The sequence below is a fragment of the Schistocerca gregaria genome, chromosome 9 (assembly GCF_023897955.1).
Source record: "Schistocerca gregaria isolate iqSchGreg1 chromosome 9, iqSchGreg1.2, whole genome shotgun sequence".
Classification (NCBI taxonomy): Eukaryota; Metazoa; Arthropoda; class Insecta; order Orthoptera; family Acrididae; genus Schistocerca; species Schistocerca gregaria.
The window spans coordinates 195,298,972-195,319,810 of record NC_064928.1 but is presented as its reverse complement, the minus strand read 5'-3'; the positions used below and the strand labels follow the sequence as shown (position 1 = coordinate 195,319,810).

At 43.9% G+C, this 20,839-nt stretch overlaps 1 protein-coding gene across 1 annotated transcript in view; it reads left to right on the top strand.

Annotated features, from left to right (window-relative positions):
* Window positions 1-4,066: 4,066 nt before the first annotated feature.
* Window positions 4,067-20,839, top strand: part of LOC126291506 (collagenase-like) — a 39,087-nt gene continuing 22,314 nt past the window's right edge. The window contains exons 1-2 of the mRNA XM_049985012.1: window positions 4,067-4,403; window positions 18,018-18,225. Coding sequence (XP_049840969.1) covers window positions 4,067-4,403; window positions 18,018-18,225 — 545 coding nt within the window. The remainder of the gene's footprint in view (window positions 4,404-18,017; window positions 18,226-20,839) is intronic.

Genomic DNA, 20,839 nt, shown 5'->3' with positions numbered 1-20,839 from the left:
CTGTAATGGCAAATTGTGCGTCCAGAACTGGTAGCAGATGTCATCGGATTACTTGAAATCAAAATTAGTAGACGACTATCGAGGGAACGGGGGAACATGACCTAAAATGACACACTGCGTGTGCTATCACCGAAGGATCATTTTGCCATAACACAGGCGGCAACTCGCTCCATACTGCAACGATGAATAGGGTGCGCCGTGTCTGCCAGCTGCGCAGCGCCAGCACACGGAGGCCCAAACACAGACGAGCAGAGGAAGGCTCGGCCCAATTCGTGACCTCTGGTCAAGCAGACAAAATCGCCCAGTTAGGGAACAAGTGCTACTCATGTCTTAGACTGAACTGTCATTCTGAATTCCCGGCGGGGTCCGGGATTTTCTCTGCCTTGTGATGGCTGGGTGTTGTGTGTGATGTCCTTAGGTTAGTTAGGTTTAAGTAGTTCTATATTCTAGGGGACTGATGACCATAGATGTTAAGTCCCATAGTGCTCAGAGCCATTTCAACCATTTTTTTGTCATTCTGAACTGTGTGAACTCTCTACTTCAAAACAGGAATTTAGCAAATGTTTACAAGTGATGCTAGCGCAAGTGAACTGTCACGTGTCGGTCGTGGGTCGCACAAAATGCTGCACAGTGTTTTAATTATTGTGAGTTAAAGCCAAGATCATAATCAAAGGGTCAAAGAAACCGTTTCAGTGGTGTTTACAATCATAATTATTAAACTGGAGGTGCATCTGATGACTGGGAATCACTGGATATCATAAAGTGTCGAAAGGATTGTTGGATTAGTGTGCTGTGTCACGCAAGTGATTATAAAAATGTTTTGATACTGTGCTGAAAAAATGTTCAAATGTGTGTGAAATTTTATGGGACTTAACTGCTAAGGTCATCAGTCCCTAAGCTTACACACTACTTAATTTAGGTTATCCTAACGACAAACACACACACAGCCATGCCCGAGGGAGGACTCGAACCTCCGCCGGGACCAGCCACACAGTCCATGACTGCAGCGCCCTAGACCGCTCGGCTAATCCCGCGCGGCTTATTCATATGCAGTTGTAAATATTTAGCACATTACGGTGGCAGTTGATTCTATAAAGTTAAGTAAATCTCTTTACCGTTCTTGTAATAAAATGAACTAATGTTTCATATGTTGTACACACACCAAAAAAAAGTGTTTTGCATCACCCAGAGTTTCCAGAACTCCGGAAGATAGACGTTGACTGTGGATACTGTATCACAGACACAGTCACTTTGAGTGTTCAGAGATTTCACTAAACGGGCGCAAAGATTTAAACAACCATGCATGAGTAGCGTCTATTAGACGGAGGGGATCCGACAGCCGATCAGTTGCAGTCATTCCACCAGGAAAGAGGTACACGGCTCGTGTTGTCTGTAGTTCAATCATGTCTAGACGCTCAATACCGCGGTTCGATCGCGTCCGCATTGTTACTTTGTGCCAGGAAGGGCTCTCAACGAGGGAAGTGTCCAGACGTCTCGGAGTGAGCCAAAGGGATACAGAGAGACAGGAACCGTCGATGACATGCATCGCTCAGGCCGCCCACGGGCTACTACTGCAGTGGATGAGACGCTACCTACGGATTATGGCGCGGAGGAACCCTGACAGCAACGCCACCATGTTGAATAATGCTTTTCGTGCAGCCATAGAACGTGAATGCCATCCTCCGACCGACAGTGCAGTCATATCGGCAACATATTTGCAAGGCATTCGCCTTCACGGACGACAATTCGCGCCCCCATAGTGCACATCTTGTGAACGACTTCCTTTAGGATAACGACATCGCTGGACTAGAATCGCCAGCATGTTCTCCAGACATGAACCCTATCGAAAATGCCTGGGATAGATTGAAAAGGGCTGTTTATGTACTCTGAGGGATCTACGCCGAATTGCCTTGGAGAAGTGGGACAATCTGGACCAACAGTGCCTTGATGAACTTGTGGAAAGTATGTCACGACGAATACAGGCATGCATCAATGGAAGAGGGCGTGCTACAGCGTGTAAGAGGTACCGGTGTGTACAGCAATCTGGAGCACCATTTCTGAAGGTCTCGCTGTATGGCAGTACAACATGCGATGTGTGGTTTTCGTGAGCAATAAAAAGGATGGAAATGATGTTTAGATTGATATCTGTTTCAATGTTTTCTACCTTCGAACCGAGGTGATGTAAAACTCATTTTGGTGTGTGTAACTAGTGATAAAGAAATTTGCGACAAAACTTGACCAAATTTAGTATTGGACGGAAATGTGGAAAGGGGGAGGGTGGTTAAAATCGTAGAGTGAGGCCAAGAGATGAATACAGCAAGAAGATTCAGAAGGATGTTTGTTGCAGCAGTTATTCGGAGAGCCGGCCGGGTGGCCGAGCGGTTCTAGGCGCTTTAATCTTAAACCGCGCGACCGCTACAGTCGCAGGTTCGAATCCTGGTCGTCTTAGAGATGGCATTGGACAATGCAAGCACTTTCTAGATCAAGCCCAATCTTTCGAGAAAATACCAGACCTCTCCAGTGGTACGGGGCTGGAACTATTTAAGCAGTGCCACGCGGAAGAGTCGGGCATTCCCTTTTGAAAATTGAAGTGTTTACTGCAAGAATATTCTAAGTAGGCTGTTTAGGTTTTTATGTTGGTAACGCCACGTATCGTTCTGTATGAAAATCACTGACTGTGCTGTGTGCAGTCTGTGGCTGGTTTGCATAGTTGTAATATTCGCTTGTGTAGTGTTGGGCAGTTGGCTGTTAACAGCGCTTAGCGTTGGGCAGTTGGAGGTGAGCCGCCAGCAGTGGTGGATGTGGAGAGAGAGATGGCGGAGTTTTGAAAGCTGACGATCTGGACGTGTGTCCATCAGAAAAAGGAAATTTGTAAGACTGGATGTCATGAAGCTAAATACATTGTTTTTTCTCTATCAAAGTCTTTCATTTGCTAACTATGCCTATCAGTAGTTAGTGGCTTCAGTAGTTAGAACCTTTTACTTAGCTGGCAGTATTGGCGCTCGCTTTATTGCAGTAGTTCGAGAAACGAAGATTTTTGTGAGGTAAGTGATTCATGAAAGGTGTAGGCTATTGTTAGTCAGGACCATTCTTTTGTAGGGATTATTGAAAGTCAGATTGCGTTGCGCTAAAAATATTGTGTGTCAGTTTAGTGTTGATCAGAATAAGTAAAGAGAGTAATGTCTGAGTACGTTCAGTTTTGCAAAGCTCTTTGAAGATCAAATAACGTAGAGGTTTATCAGCACAGTAATTCAATAATTTTTCAAAGGGGATGTTTCAAGTTGTAGCTATGAAGAAAGCTGCTGCTTCGACTGTTATATTAATTATTTTATGTTGGTCAAGTACTGCATATTTAACGATTCCTAGGCCACATTGATCGTTACTGAAAGAATTATAGTTACAGAATTAATTTCCATTTTCGCACCAAAGATATTCTACATCTACATTCTACATCTACCTTTATACTCCACAAGCCATCTAACGGTGTGTGGCGGAGGGCACTTCACGTGTCACTGTCATTACATTCTTCTGCGTACAATTCTTGTCAGGAACTTTGATGTATGAAACGCTAAGCTGACAGTTCGATATCTTTCGCAGTTATCTGCCCTTGCTATCGTCGGGGTTGTGAGAATGATATTTTTATCGAAAGTCGGATATCTACAGTGTCATAGATTTTACAAATCAGCTTTCACTGGCGTCTGGTTGTAACGTACAATACACATAATGATAAATACTAGTGCAGTGCTCAGCACAGATATTGCTTTGTGTGGACGCCAAAGATTAGACTTCACAGATGGCAGCAGTGAAGCATCTGACGTTCGATTAACAAATGACGGTATGTAATGACAGTCTTGTCTTCCACGGTAAACAAAATCCCACGTCTCCTCAAAAGATTAACCGATGCATGAAACACTATGACAAGCTATTAGGTTTCGATTATAATTTCATCTCTGCTTCTGCAAGGAGCTCTAGTTAAAATGCTGCTCTAGAGTATTGTGTGACGAACTTGTATTAGCACAATATCTGATGGTACCTCTACGCAAGAGGAATCAGCGCAAAATTCCCAATGAAGCATCGAACGGCACACCGCTGGAGCACGGTGCAGGTGTGCTGGTTGGCCGCGTGGTGCGCTGTCGTCGCGTTGGTTCACTGCGGCCTCAACACGCCGGAGGAAATACGGAAGGGCAGGGAGGCGTGGGAGAGGTGGCGTCGCTCGGCGAAGAGCGACGGACATCCGGAGGGCAGAGTATTCGGAGGCTTCGAGACTCACGTCGGCGTTTATCCCTTCGCCATTTACATGCAGATCAGGGAACTGGACAATTTTTGGCATTGTTCGGGCAGCATCGTCGCTACGGAATGGGTTCTATCGGCGCGACACTGTGCAGGACATGCGGTGTGGGAAGGTGAGCAGCCATGACATCTCTACTGCTTTGTTGTGATAGTACACTCACGCTGGCCGCAGCTCTTTAGTCCGTAATGGTCCGCGTGACGCGCTCTGGATGAAGGGAAGTGAATACGACAAATTGTGACTCGTGTGTTGATAGTCAATCACATTCTCGTTTGTTATTTCCTATGCTTCGTAAATAAAGTTAGCTGATATCTCGTGCTATTAGTTACCGAGTTAACAATTTACTCGAAAATTGTGGCAAGTTTGGAAGTAAGATACATGAGCAGATGATTGCAATGCTACGATCGCAGGTTCGAATCCTGCCTCGTGCATTGATGTGTGTCATGTCCTTAGCTTAGTTAGTTTTTAGTAGTTCTAAGTCCTGGAGACTGATGATCTCAGATGTTAAGTCCCATAGTGCTTAGAGCCATTTCAACTTGTAACGTCCCCTTAGAAAAATTAATGAATTACTGGGCTGATAAACCTCTATTTTGTTTGATTTTCAAACAGCTGAGCAGAACTGAACGTACTCAGACATTTCTCTCTTTACCTATTCTGATCAAGACTAAACTTACATACAATATTTTTAGCGTAACGCAATCTGACTTTCAAAAATCCCTACAAAAGAATGGCTGTGACTAAGAATAACCTATACCTTTCATGAATAACTACCTCACAAAAATCTTCGTTTCTCGAACTACTGAAATACAGCGAGCGCGCATACTGCCAGCTAAATAAAAGATTCTAACTACTGAAGTCACTAACTACTGATAGGCATAGTTAGCAAATGAAAGATTTTGATAGAGAACAAACAATGTGTTTAACTTAATAGTGTTCGAAAGTCATTATATATATATATCAGTTCATGACATCCAGTCTTACAAATTTTCTGCTCTGATGGACACACGTCCAGATTATCCGCTCTCAAAATTCTGCCATCTCTCTCCCCACATCCACCACTGCTGGCGCCTCACCTCCAACTGCGCAATTCTACGCGCTGTTCACGTCGAACTGCCTAACACTACAATAGCAATATTCCAACAATGCCAACCAGCCACAGACTGCACACAGCACAGTGAGTGATTTTCATACAGAGCGCTACGTGGCGTTACCACTATAAAAACCTAAATAGCCTACTTACAAACTAAACTACAGATCAATAGATTCCCACAATTGTTCTCTGGGGTTCACATTTGTTGGATCTGCCAACTCGCAACCAATTTAGCATATTCTATCCTAATCAAGACATTAGTATACGCTTCAGACAATCAAGACTTTAAATGTTTTTGCTGGCAGTTTCACCCTCAACGATTTACGCTGTGCTGTTGGTTTTATTTATTCAACCAGCTCAGAATAGTGTGTCTAGGCTCTCTCTTATGTACAGTGTTTTTTTCATCATAGCTCCCTTAGAAAGAACAATAGTTTTAACACTACAAATAGTAATAAAACGGTTTGAATTTATGTAGAGACAGTGTCAATAAAAAGTACTATGAAGTAGTGAAGTTAATACTGGCCTTACTTCTTCTGTTGCCACTGCTACTAATTATGATGATGATGAAAACGATATTAATATTTTTTTTTAATTTTGTGGTAATATCTTATGGGACCAAACTGCTAAGGTCATCTGTCCCTAAGCCTATACACTACTTAATCTAACTTACGCTACGGACAACACACAGAACCACGCCCGAGGGAGGACTCGAACCTCCGACGGGGTCAGCCGCACGGTCCGTGAAGAGGAGCCTAGACCGCGCAGCTACTCAGAGCGGCAATAATAATAATAGTAGTAGTAGTCACAGATATGAAAAAAAATGTTTGTAGATGTACATAAATGATAATTTCTTAATAGTGTGTCCTGGGAAAGGGAAATTTAAGTAAACTGTAGCAATTAAGAGCACTGGGAAATGAAGAGAATTGCTTGTAAGGAAGCATGTAGTCGGGTGACGATTTCATACAGGAGACACAGGCAGACATTACAGTTACTTTAGTACATAAGTCGTTAACTGTCTTCTGAAGTTAGAGATTAACTTCTGTAGCCTCTCCCCGATGCTATTCAATCTGTATATTGAGAAAGCAGTAAAGGAAACAAAAGAAAAATTCGGAGTAGGTATTAAAATCCATGGAGAAGAAATTAAAATTTTCAGGTCCGCCAATGACATTGAAATTCTCTCAGAGACAGCAAAGGCCTTGGCTCAAATGACTCTGAGCACTATGCGACTTCACTTCTGAGGTCATCAGTCGCCTAGAACTTCGAACTAATTAAACCTAACTAACGTAAGGACATCACATACATCCATGCCTGAGGCAGGATTCCAACCTGCGACCGGAGCGGTCGCTCGGCTCCAGACTGTAGCGCCTAGAACCGCACGGCCACCAAAGGACTTGGAAGAGCAGTTGAATCGAATGGACAGTGTCTTGAAAGGAGGGTATAAGATGAACATCGACAAAAGCAAAACGATGATAATGGAATGTAATCGAATTAAGTCAGGTGATGCTGAGGGAATTAAATTAGGAAATGAGACACTTATAGTAGTAAAAGGGTTCTGCTATTTGGAGAGACAAAATAACTTATGATGGTCGAAGTAGAGAGGATATAAAATGTAGATCGGCAATGGGAAGGAAAGCGTTTTTGAAGAAGAGAAATTTGATAACATCGGGTATAGATTTAAGTGTCAGGAAGTCGTTTCTGAAAGTATTTTCATGGAGTGTAGCCATGTATGGAAGTGTGACATGGACGATAAATAGTTTAGACGAAAAGAGAATAGAAGCTTTTGAAATGTGGTGCTACAGAAGAATGCTGAAGATTAGATGGGTAGATTACATAACTAATGACGAGGTATTGAATAGAATCGGGGAGAAGAGGAGTTTGTGGCACAACTTGACCAGAAGAAGGGATCGGTTGGTAGGACATTTCTGAGGCATCAAGGGATCACCAATTTAGTACTGGATGGCAGCGTGGTGGGTAAAAATCGTAGAGGGAGACCAAGAGATGAATACACTAAGCAGATATGGAGGATGTAGGCTGCAGTAGGTACTGGGAGATGAAGACGCTTGCACAGGATAGAGTAGCATGGAGAGCTGCATCAAACCAGTCTCAGGACTGAAGACCACAATAATATAATGATTATTCCAGAGTCGCTGTTTTGCTACTGAAAAAGAACTTCGAGAAAGTCGCTGAACGATGGAGTGGAAAAAAAGGGTTTTACTGCGATGGGAATGTGTGTTTCTGCCATGTTGTTCGGACAAGAGCGTTAGGATCGAGGAGAGATATGAGGAACAGAGTATGCTGGTGAGACAGTGGAGGAGACGGTGTATAGAAATCTTTGCGCTTGTCTGCACACAACCAGGATAGCTGTGCATATGATGGTGAAAGATGGTCAAAGAGTCGAACGTGACAGATATAACGTACACAGGCATTCCTAACCAGTTCCAGGCGCCGTACCTGAGGAGTACCTTGCAGTATAACTTTGCTGTAATCAATTATTACTAGTATAAGCGTTTGTACAAGATTCTTTTTCAGTCCAAAAGGGACGAGCGTTTTGTATTTTGTGGGACATGGGGAGATGCAAATGCGCTCTTGCACATGCAGTTACGTGCTCAGTCCTTATTACTGATAGACTCTTTGTTAAGATAGAGAAGTTGATATTTGTCCTATTTAGAATTAAAGGAGCTAGGGATTCCCGATATTTCTGGCTTTTTACGCTAGAATGACCAACCAGTATCGCTTGAGTTTTGAATTATACCCCAGTATGACAACAACTTCGGAAATAGCAGTTTATTCGGAAAAACCACGAAGAAGCAGTACATCTACATCTACGTGATTACCCTGCTATTCACAATAAAGTGCCTAGCAGAGAGTTCCTTTACCATTCCACTCTCGAACGGCAACCGAGAAAACGAGCACTGTGCGAGCCCTGATTTATTTTATCGTGATGATCATTTCTCCCTACGTAGGTGCGTGCCAACAGAATGTTTTCGCAATCGGAGGAGAAAACTGGTGATTGAAATTTAATGAGAAAATCCCGTCGCTACGAAAAACGCCTTTGTTTTAATTATTGCCACTTCTAATGACGTATCATGTCTGTGACACTATCTCCCCTATTTCGCGATAGTACAAAACGAACTGAGCTTCTTCGTACTTTTTCGATGTCATCCGTCAGTCCCATCTGATGCGGATTCCACACCCCACAGCAATACTCAGGAATAGGGCGGACAAGCGTGGTGTAAGCCGTCTCTTTAGTAGACCTGTTGCACCTTCTAAGTGTTCTGACAATGAGTCGCAGTCTTTGGTCCGCTCTACCCACAATATTATCTATGTGATCGTTCCAATTTACGTTATTTGTAATAGTAATCCCTAAGTATTTAGTTGAATTTACAGCCTTCAGATTTGTGTGACTTATCGCGTAATCGAAATTTAGCTGATTTCTTTTAGTAGTCATGTGAATAACTTCACACTTTTCCTTATTCAGGGTCAATTGACACTTTTCGCACCATACAGATATCTGATCTTAATCATTTTGCAAGTCGTTTTGATCATCTGATGACTTTACAAGACGGTAAATGACAGCATCACCTGCAGACAATCTAAGACGGCTACTCAGATGGTCTCGTTAATACAGATCAGGAACAACAGAGGGCCTATAACAGTTCCTTGGGGAACGCGGGATATTACTTCTGTTTTACTCGATGACTTTCCGTCTATTACTACGAATTGTGACCTTTCTGACAGGAAATCACGAATCCAATCACACAAATGAGGGGATGCTCCGTAGGCACACAGTTTGATTAGAAGACGCTTGTGAGGAACGGTGTCGAAAGCCGTCTGGAAATTTAAAAATATGGAATCAATTTGACATCCACTGGCGATAGCACTTATTATTTCATGAGTATAAAGAGCTAGTTTTGTTTCACAAGAACGATATATCGTTTTCTTCGAGGTATTTCATAATGTTCGAATACAGTATATGTTCTAAAACCTTACTGCAAATCGATGTTAGCGATATAGGCCTGTAATTCAGCGGATTACTCCTACTTCCCTTTTTGGGTATTGGGGTGTGACTTGAGTAATTTTTCAGCGTTTAGGTACGGATCTTTCTGTGAGCGAGTGGTTGTATATAATTGCTAAATATGAAGCTATTTTATCAGCATACTGTGAGAGGAACCTGACTGGTGTACAATCTGGATTGGATGCCTTGCCTTTATTATGTGATTAAAGCTGCTTCGTTACTCCGAGGATATCTACTTCTATTTTTCTCATTTCGGCATTTGTCCTTGATTACAATTCAGGAATATTTACTTCGTCTTCGATGGTGAAGGAGTTCCGGAAAACCGTGTTTAATAACTCTGCTTTAGTGGCACTGTCTTCAGTGACTTTACTGTTGTTATCGCGCAGTGAAGGTATTGATTGCGTCTTGCCACTGGTGTGCTTTTGTGTTTCTTTGTGTTTTCTGCCAGATTTCGAGACAGAATTTCGTTGTGGAAATTATTAAAAACATCTAGCATTGAAGTGCGCCCCATATTTCGAACTTCTGTAATACTTTGCCAATCTTGCGGATTTTGCGTTCTTTTAAATTTGGCATAATGAACACTAAAATTAATAATAATCAGATCAATATTAGTTAATTTCGCGCTCTCCATATCGGAAACAAAAATAATTAATTTACATCTTCCGCCGCAACAATCGATAGATTCAGCTATTTTCACTGGTTACCCTCTACTAAAACCTAACTGGTTACGACCATCTACAACTACATCCATACTCCGCAAGCCACCTGACGTTGTGTACCTTGAGTACGTCTATCGGTTCTCCCTTCTATTCCAGTCTCGTGTTGTTCGTGGAAAGAAGGATTGTCGGTATGCCTTTGTGTGGGCTCTAATCTCTCTGATTTTATCCTCATGGTCTCTTCGCGAGATCTACGTAGGAAGGAGCAATGTACTGCTTGACTCCTCGGTGAAGGTATGTTCTCGAAACTTCAACGGTATCGAATTGCCAACAGCAGCACTCAGTGGAAGAACCGCTGACATTGTAATGCACCGTAATTAGCACTAGTCTGATGTGTATATTCACGACAGCCACTGCTCTGAAAGTTGTTTTTTCCATCTGACTGTTGAACACACCAAATCAGATGGCAAAATCGCAAAACGTGAAGTAGTTATGATTTTCTGATGCATTGTTAGGACCAGTTACGGTAGTGTGAACCCAGCTTTGCAGCTTCGAAAAGCCTATGCTTCCTGAGTAATATGTAAAAAACTGCGAATTTTTTGGACTTGTTTTAGCTATTTTCTCATACCTCGTAAACTATGCGCTTTCCGACGATGGTAATTGTGGGGTCTTGCCAACTCGTCGCTGATAAGGTGCCTACGGAGTGCAGCATTCTCGGAGTGCTATACAGCAATTCAAACAAATAGCATTAGTAGTTTTATTTCTAGAAAGAAAATTGACTATACCCAACTTTGGAGATTTACAAGTAGTAGTCGAAAAATTGGAATTTTGTGGTAAGTTCCTACGGGACCAAACTGCTGAGGTCATCGGTCCTAGGCTTACACACTAATTAATCAAGCTTAAAGTAACTTAGGACTAACAAGAGAAAGGCCTCAGACACGGCCAACCGATTCAGCTCAAATTTGGCAGGTCGCTTGTGTACAACCTAAAACGAAGGAATCTAAGATATTTTGGGTCAACACCCCCGCAATTTTGAAAAAACCGCCCCTAAAGTTTATGTCGAGCAATCGACTCAAAATTGGCGGGATCGATAGGTAATTGTAAACAGAGCATTTTTCATCATCAGGCATAGGGTCCGAAAATGCATACTTTTCCAGAAATCGAGGTAATAAACTTTTACAACTGCCGCTTCTGTACCCACATGGTAAACGCTTTTCGCCGAGAGCACCGACAGCGCAATGGCCAAGCTAATTGGCTGGGACTTGGAGAACCCGGGTTCGAATTTCGAAGAAATCTAGCGGATGTTGTTCTTTTCGTTTGTACTTCTCCATATCTCAGTTAAGGGAGATAGGAAGGCTAATAAGGTGAGTATTATTATCATTCCTTATTGATTTACTCACCTTATTACCCCCGCCCCCCTATTCCTATCAATTGAGATATGGAAAAATACAAATGAAAAGAATAACATCCGCTACTTTTCTTCGAGATTCGAACCCGGGTTTTCCGATTCCCAGCCAATTACCTTGACCATTGCGCCATCGGCGCTGTTTCTTTTTTTTTCTTATTTTGTTCGTTTTCATTCGTTGTATCTGCTCTGAGCGGACGTCGAAAGACACCCGTTTCAGTTCGTTGTTGAACCATTAACTCAGTTATTTTTATTACAGAGTACACCGACGGCTCTGACCGAACACGCTGAGCAACCGAGCCGGCCTACGCTGTCGGCGAAAGGCGTTTACCGTGTGGGTACAGAAGCGGCAGTTGTAAAAGTTTCTTTCCTCGATATCTGCAAAAATTTTGCGTTTGCGGACCCTATACCTGATGATGAAAAATGCTCTATTTACAATTGTCTATAGATACCGCCAATTTTGAGTCGATTGCTCGTCATAACCTATAGGGGTGATTTTCTCAAAATTGCGCGTGTGTTGACCCATAATATCTTTCAGTCCTTCGTTTTAGGTTGTACACAAGCGACCTGCCAAATTTGTGCTGAATCGGTTGGCCGTGTCTGAGGCCTTCCCCTTGTAAGCACAACTTACATCCATACCCGAGGGAGGACTCGAACCTACGACGGGGAGAGCCGCGCGAACCGTGACAAGGCGCCTTAGACCACGTGGCTACGCTGAGCGGCATAGTAGTCGCAAACGAGGGGTGACAAACAATATAATTTAGAGTCCTTGATATGTTAACTGTTCAGGCAAGTTGACACACGTCACTGATAACTAATGTCCGCGATCCGGTGTCGATCTGAGCGGACGAGGTTAGCAGGAGCGCCGTTTGTATTTACTTCTTCCAGATGTCGCTCCTGGCGCAGCGTGGTCCAATTCCGCGCACCATTGGGTAGCGTTTGCTCACCGCCTTCTCTGCTCTTGCGTTCCGCATTTCGTTCCGGCGTTAGTGGTTACACAAGAACCGTAATAGTTATTTCCATTTATAAATTGCACAAAATATGAAACAATTTAAATCCAACTGCCGCTCTAAACGTGAGATGGTTTCCGGGATCTACATATACATCTACATGGAGACTGTACAAATCACATTTAAGTTCCTGGCAGATGGTTCATCGAACCACCTTCACAATTCTCTATTATTCCAATCTCGTATAGCGCGCGGAAAGAATGAACACCTACAGCTTTCCGTACGAGCTCTGATTTCCCTTATTTAATCGTGGTGATCGTTCCTCCCTTTGTAGGTCGGTGTCAACAAAATATTTTCGCATTCAGAGGAGACAGTTAGTAATTGCTATTTCTTGAGAAGATTCCATGGCAACGAAAGACACCTTTCTTTTAATGATATCCAACCCAAATCCTGTATCATTTCAGTGACACTCTCTCCAATATTTCGCGATAATACAAAACGTGCTGCCCTTCTTTGAACTTTTTCGATGTACTCCATCAGTCCTATCTGGAAAGGATCCCACATCGCGTAGCAGTATTCTAAAAGAGGACGGACAAGTGTAGTGTAGGCAGTCTCCTTAGTAGGTTTGTTACATTTTCTAAGTGTCCTGCCAATAAAAAGCATTCTTTGGTTAGCCTTCCCCACAACATTTTCTGTGTGTTCCTTCTAATTTAAGTTGTTCGTAATTGTAATACCTAGGTATTTAGTTGAAAAATGGTTGAAATGGCTCTGAGCACTATGGGACTTAACTGCTATGGTCATCAGTCCCCTAGAACTTAAAACTACTTAAAACTAATTAACCTAAGGACATCACACACATCCATGCCAAAGGCAGGATTCGAACCTGCGACTGTAGCGGTTTCGCAGTTCCAGACTGTAGCGCCTAGAACCGCTCGGCCACTCTGGCCGGCTATTTAGTTGAATTTACGGCTTTTAGATTAGACTGACTTATCGTGTAACGGAAGTTTAACGAGTTCCTTTTAGCACTCATGTGGATGACCTCACACTTTTCGTTATTTAAGGTCAACTGCAACTTTTAGCAACATTCAGATATTTCTTCTGAATCGTTTTGCAGTTTGTTTTGATCTTCTGATGACTTTATTAGTCGATAAACGACAGCGTCGTCTGCAAACAAACAAAGACGGCTACCCAGATTGTGTCCCAAATCGTTTATATAGATAAGGAACAGCAAAGGGCATATAACACTAACTTGGCTTGGACAACGCCAGAAATCACTTCTGTTTTACTCCATGACTTTCCGTCAATTACTACGAACTGTGACCTCTCTGACAGGAAATCACAGATCCACTCACATAACTGAGACGATACTCTATAAGCACACAATTTCACTACGAGCCGCTTGTGTGGTACAGTGTCAAAAGTCTTCCGGAAATCCAGAAATACGGAATCGATCTGAAATCCCTTGTCAATAGCACTCAGCACTTCATGTGAATAAAGAGCTAGTTGTGTTTCACAAGAACGATGTTTTCTAAACCCATGTTGACTGTGTGTCATCAGTCCTTTTTCTTCGGGGTAATTCATTGTGTTCGAACACAATATATGTTCAAGAATCCTGCTGCATATCGACGTTAATGATATGGGCCTGTAATTAAATGGATTATTCCTACTACCTTTCTTGAATATTGGTGTGATCTGTGCAACTTTCCGGTCTTTCGGTACGGATCTTTCGTCCAGCGAACGGTTGTATATGATTGTCAAGTATGGAGATACTGCATCAGCATACTCCGAAAGGAATCTAATTGGTATACAGTCTGGACCAGAAAACTCGCTTTTATTAAGTGATTTAAGTTGCTGCACTACGCCGAGGATATTTACTTCTACGTTACTCGCGTCGGCAGCTATTCTCGATTCGAATTCTGGAATATTTACTTCGTCTTCTTTCGTGAAGGCATTTCGGAAGGCTGTGTTTAGTAACTCTGCTTTGGCAGCACTGTCTTCGATAGTATTTCCATTGGTATCGTGCAGACAGGGCATTTATTGCTTCTTGTTGCTAACATACTTCACATAGGACCAGAATCTCTTGGGATTTTCTGCCAGGTTCCGAGACAAGGTTTCGTTGTGGAAACTGTTCTGGGCATCTCGCATTGAAATCGGCGCTAAATTTCTAGCTTCGGTAAAAGATCGCCAAACTTAGAGATTCTGCGTTCGTTTAATTTTGGCATGCTGTTATTTGTTGTTTCTGCAACAATCCTCTGTCCCATTTTGTGTACCAAGGAGGATCATCTCCGTCGTTTGTTACTTTATTTGATATAAGTAAATCGCAGTCGATACTATTTCTTTAAATTCAAGCAACATCTGGTCTTCACTTTCGTTGTTAATTAGGAAGGAGTCGGAGTTGTCTCTCAGGAAGGAGTCAAGTGAATTTTTATCTGCTTTTTTTAATAGGTATATTTTTCGTTTATTTTTGAAGGATTTGAGGGTTACAATACACAAATCCCAGTATCCGTTTTGATGCTCGTTATTAGTTCAGCATCATTTGTTGCTAAGAGGTCAAGTGTATTTTCATAATTGTTTACTATTCACGTTGGCTCGTGAATTAACTGCTCGAAATAATATTCGGAGAACGCGTTTAGTACAATTTCGGTTGATGTTTTATGCGTATCACTAGATTTAAACATGTATCTTCGCCAACATATCGAGGGTAATTTAAAGTCGCCACCAACTATAATTGTATGAGTCGGATGTGTGTTTGAAATTAAACTCGTTTCCTTTGAACCTTTCAGCAACGGTATCATCTGAGTTGGGAGGTCGGTTAAAGGACCCAATTGTTATTCTGTTTGACTGCCAAGAATGGCATCTGCCCTTACTGTCGGGAACTGTGTACTTCGTTAAAATATAAACAACTTTTTACAGCAAAAACACGCCAACACCAACTGTGTTTAGTCTACCCTTTCTAAACACCGATAGGTTCTTCGCCAAAAATTTTGACTGAACTCATCTCCTGCTTTTGCCAGCTTTCGGTGCCTATAACGATCTGGGCGTCAGTGCTTCCTATCAGTGCTTGTAGCTCTAGTACTTTCCCAACATAGTTACAACAATTTACAACTGTTATACCGATGGTTCCTGGATCTACGTTCTTCCTGTGTTCGAGCGGCACCCTTTTTAAACTCAAGCCCTTTTTGTCTTTCTCCGAGACCCTCTAACCTAAAAAAACCGCCGAGTCCACACCACACAGCCCCTGCTACCCGCGTAGCCGCCTCCAGCGTGTTGTGGAGTCCTGACTTATTCACCGGAACCTGAAACCCATCCACCCCACGGGGCAAGTCGGGGAATCTGCAGCCAACACAATCGCAGAACTGTCTGAGCGTCTGATTCAGACCCTCCAGTCAGCTCTGTACCAGAGGTCTGCAATCTGTCCTGTCGACTGTGCTGCAAATGGTCAGCTCTGCTTTCATCTTGCAAGCAAGACTGGCAGCCTTTACCACTTCTGTTAGCTGCTCGAATTTAGAGAGAATCTCTTCCGATCCAAAGCGACACACATCATTGGTACCGACGTGAGCCACCACCTGCAGTTGGTGCACACTGTGCTCTTCACGGCATCTGGAGGGACCCGTTCCACATCTGGAATGACTGCACCTGGTGTGCAAATGGTGAGCGCAGTGGCTTTCTTCCCCTGCTTGGGAGCCATGTCCTTAAGGTGCCCTATAACCCGCCTCACATTGGAACTCCCAACTACCAATAATCTCATCCTTTGTGATTGCTCGTATCTTGCAGGCCGAGAGGTTTGCTCTGAAACAGGACAAGAGACTGCATCTGGCTGAGGGACAGTGTCAGCCCCTGACAGCACCTAGAACCTGTTTGTCAGACTAACCAGGAAGGCCTTACTTGCGGTCCCCTGAGAAGTCTTTCACCCACAGGTGTGCTAGTGCTATTGTATCCCCCCTCACGGTATTTATATAGACATGAAGCGCTGAGAACCTTAAGAGCCTAAAGCACACCCATCGTCGATTGTGAGACTGTAACATCTATTCATGCTTATGACATCTGTTGATCATATGGTGAGTAAGGTTTATCTGTACTGTAGGCCCACACTATATATATGAACATTCACGAAAGCTGCCTCACTCGTTTCCCTGATTGTCACGTAAATATGGGCTCAATGATGGTGTGCCTTAAGCTCGTATTATTCTCAGCACCTGTTATAATTATAGAAGCAGTACAAATAGTGGATCAAGTATGTGCAAAATTTGATCGAAATTGCTTCAGACGCTTCATAGCTATGCTTCTATATCTCCCCCTATTTACCCTCACCCTAACCCATGTGGTATGTAGATGGTTCTTATCCCTAAAGTGCTTCGTTCCTGATAGTAAATGGTGTATGTGCCAAGTTTGGTTGACATTGGTCTATTGGTTCTAAATGTAAGGGGTTTACATACATATGCACATTATATTGCTAAATAAACAAAATTTTTGTTTATTGTAGGTGGAAAGGAAAGGGGGTGAGCAGAGGGCAATGAAACAAGCAAATAATATCAATAGACATAGATTATGAAACCGAGGGATTCTCCGATAAGCCCACATTTCCTGCAACGCCGACCTACTCGTGGTGGTCCCATTATTTCCCACAACAAAAGCTAATCAACTTTTTGGATGATGTTCCTTAGGGAGGATTTGTATCTGGTAGATGCACAATGGTGCATCGGCACACTCTCAACAGGCTGTTTTGGAATACACAGCATGAATCTTCAACAGCAAGTGTATCAGCCGTGGATCGCCTATGCCATAGTTTTCTAGGTTCCTTCTAATTGAAACCGTTGACTTCTTTGTGCTGCGATATTTAAAAAGTTTGACGTATTCCAGCTCCGTTGTTATTGCTAATGGACTCTGGGGACTCGCTGCTGATGGTTGTCAATGCATTCAGACCGCGCATGGGATTTTTGAACGTGTTATGGACATCAATGAGGGGACATGCAGAGGCCTGCCTTCACATGAGTAATGGACATATGGCACATTTACTGTAATGTCTCCAGAATGAGATTTTCACTCTGCAGCGTAGTGTGTGCTGATATGAAACTTCCTGGCAGATTAAAACTGTGTGCCGCACCGAGACTCGAACTCGGGACATTTGCCTTTCCCGGGCAAGTGCTCTACCAACTGAGCTATCCAAGCCCGACTCACGTCCCGTCCTCACAGCTTTACTTCTGCCAGTACCTCGTCTCCTACCTTCCAAACTTTACAGAAGCTCTTCTTGCAGAACTAGCACTCCTGAAAGAAAGGATATTGCGGAGACATGGCTTAGCCACAGCCCAGGGGATGTTTCCAGAATGAGATTTTCACTCTGCAGCGGAGTGTGCGCTGATTGTAATATGTTTGTCCTCAAGCGAATTCCTGCAGTTGATCCTAGGGGATTCTGTTATAATGTGTTCATGTAATCAGTCGTAGTACGTCATATCGGAGAAAGCATTTGTTTCCAGACCTACGTTTATCAGGATCATTTGGCGTTTCATAGCCCTCTACTAGCTCCTTTTTGTGGGTACCTATAATAGTGAAACGCCCAGTATGCAGATTAACGCTACTTGTGAGCGAAGTAACTATCTCCTTTGACCTCCACAGGCGTGACATTTGCTGGTGACGTGGACTACACGACAGACAGGCTGTTCACAAAGTACAACATCCAGATACGGATCGTCAGGGCGGCGAAAAGCTACGTGCCCCCCACTCCTGACACAAAGGACCACGACATCATGATGGTCCGTGTGTGGAGGGGCTTCACAACCATCGTGGGTTACGTCTCAGTTATTCCCATCACAGAGGACAAAACGTAAGTAACCAGTGGAAATACACTCCTGGAAATTGAAATAAGAACACCGTGAATTCATTGTCCCAGGAAGGGGAAACTTTATTGACACATTCCTGGGGTCAGATACATCACATGATCACACTGACAGAACCACAGGCACATAGACACAGGCAACAGAGCACGCACAATGTCGGCACTAGTACAGTGTATACCTTTCGCAGCAATGCAGGCTGCTATTCTCCCATGGAGACGATCGTAGAGATGCTGGATGTAGTCCTGTGGAACGGCTTGCCATGCCATTTCCACCTGGCGCCTCAGTTGGACCAGCGTTCGTGCTGGACGTGCAGATCGCGTGAGACGACGCTTCATCCAGTCCCAAACATGCTCAATGGGGGACAGATCCGGAGATCTTGCTGGCCAGGGTAGTTGACTTACACCTTCTAGAGCACGTTGGGTGGCACAGGATACATGTGGACGTGCATTGTCCTGTTGGAACAGCAAGTTCCCTTGCCGGTCTAGGAATGGTAGAACGATGGGTTCGATGACAGTGTCCCCTCGACGATCACAAGAGGTGTACGGCCAGTGTAGGATATCGCTCCCCACACCATGATGCCGGGTGTTGGCCCTGTGTGCCTCGGTCGTATGCAGTCCTGATTGTGGCGCTCACCTGCACGGCGCCAAACACGCATACGACCATCATTGGCACCAAGGCAGAAGCGACTCTCATCGCTGAAGACGACACGTCTCCATTCGTCCCTCCATTCACGCCTGTCGCGACACCACTGGAGGCGGGCTGCACGATTTTGGGGCGTGAGCGGAAGACGGCCTAACGGTGTGCGGGACCGTAGCCCAGCTTCATGGAGACGGTTGCGAATGGTCCTTGACGATACCCCAGGAGCAACAGTGTCCCTAATTTGCTGGGAAGTGACGGTGCGGTCCCCTACGGCACTGCGTAGGATCCTACGGTCTTGGCGTGCATCCGTGCGTCGCTGCGGTCCGGTCCCAGGTCGACGGGCACGTGCACCTTCCGCCGACCACTGGCGACAACATCGATGTACTGTGGAGACCTCACGCCCCACGTGTTGAGCAATTCGGCGTTACGTCCACCCGGCCTCCCGCATGCCCACTATACGCCCTCACTCAAAGTCCGTCAACTGCACATACGGTTCACGTCCACGCTGTCGCGGCATGCTACCAGTGTTAAAGATTGCGATGGAGCTCCGTATGCCACGGCAAACTGGCTGACACTGACGGCGGCGGTGCACAAATGCTGCACAGCTAGCGCCATTCGACGGCCAACACCGCGGTTCCTGGTGTGTCCGCTGTGGCGTGCGTGTGATCATTGCTTGTACAGCCCTCTCGCAGTGTCCGGAGCAAGTATGGTGGGTCTGACACACCGGTGTCAATGTGTTCTTTTTTCCATTTCCAGGAGTGTATTTAATATTTGCGTATTATTAGACAGATAGAGCTTCATTTGTAGCCCTAGTATGAACGAGGCTTGCCAATATAATAATGTACCACAGCACTGAAGTTCAAAAAGACAGGTCCACTTACTCTGTGTCTGACACTTCATTCCTCTTCTATTTCATCAGAGGTCAGCATAAACACTCTTTGAGTGCGTTAACGTCTACAGATTAAATGACTGGGGTAAGGAGTGGACCCTTATTCTATGACAGAGCACAACGGTGTTTCAGCTGTACGCAAATTGGTTTTTAACGCTGAAATTTTGTCACAGAAATACACGATTTTACACACTTTGCAATGTGATAATGATAGGACAGTTGTCAAGATAACGCCTCTCGTCTTGACTAAGTGAAATTACTCTCAACACAACAATATCACATTTTAACTAGAAGTTTCTTTGCAACATTATTGCCGCCCGTAGTGGCCGTGCGGTTCTAGGCGCTACAGTCTGGAACCGAGCGACTGCTACGGTCGCAGGTTCGAATCCTGCCTCGGGCATGGATGTGTGTGATGTCCTTAGGTTAGTTAGGTATAGTTAGTTCTAAGTTCTAGGCGACTGATAACCTCAGAAGTTAAGTCGCATAGTGCTCAGAGCCATTGGAACCATTTTTACAACATTATTCTACTACATCGTGAAGTTCGCCAATATTACTATGAATCATCCGATTCTGGTTCTAAGTACTATTTAGGGTGACAATGAAGCCTACGGAGGATGGTTAGTTTTGTGACAAGCTGAGTAAAATATTACCCAAAGTTATTCGAGTTCATAGCGATCGCAAGCTGGTGAACCAACAACTTATGCCTCTGCTCGTGGTATTTACCTTAGGTGCAATGAGCCTTTGTCTGCATGGCAGCTCTCGTCCTCTGAAATTCCTGTAAATGCTGATCAAAACCTTTGCTGATTTTATCAGCAGAAACTCTCCTATCTTTGTCATGAGGCGAGAAAACATGCACTCATCCCTAGTCTTGGAATATGGCGATATGCGTGTGCATGGCTAGAGCAGCATGCATATTACAATGCCCTCTCAGTTCTCGGAAGAACAATTACCAAAGTGGCTGGTTCGTTTCTCCGCAGTTGGAGCTACAGCTAAGATCTAGCTGATTGTCAGCTGCAGTGAAATAAGTGTTCACACAAATGTCTCCTTTGCGTCATACAGAACATTATGCGCCC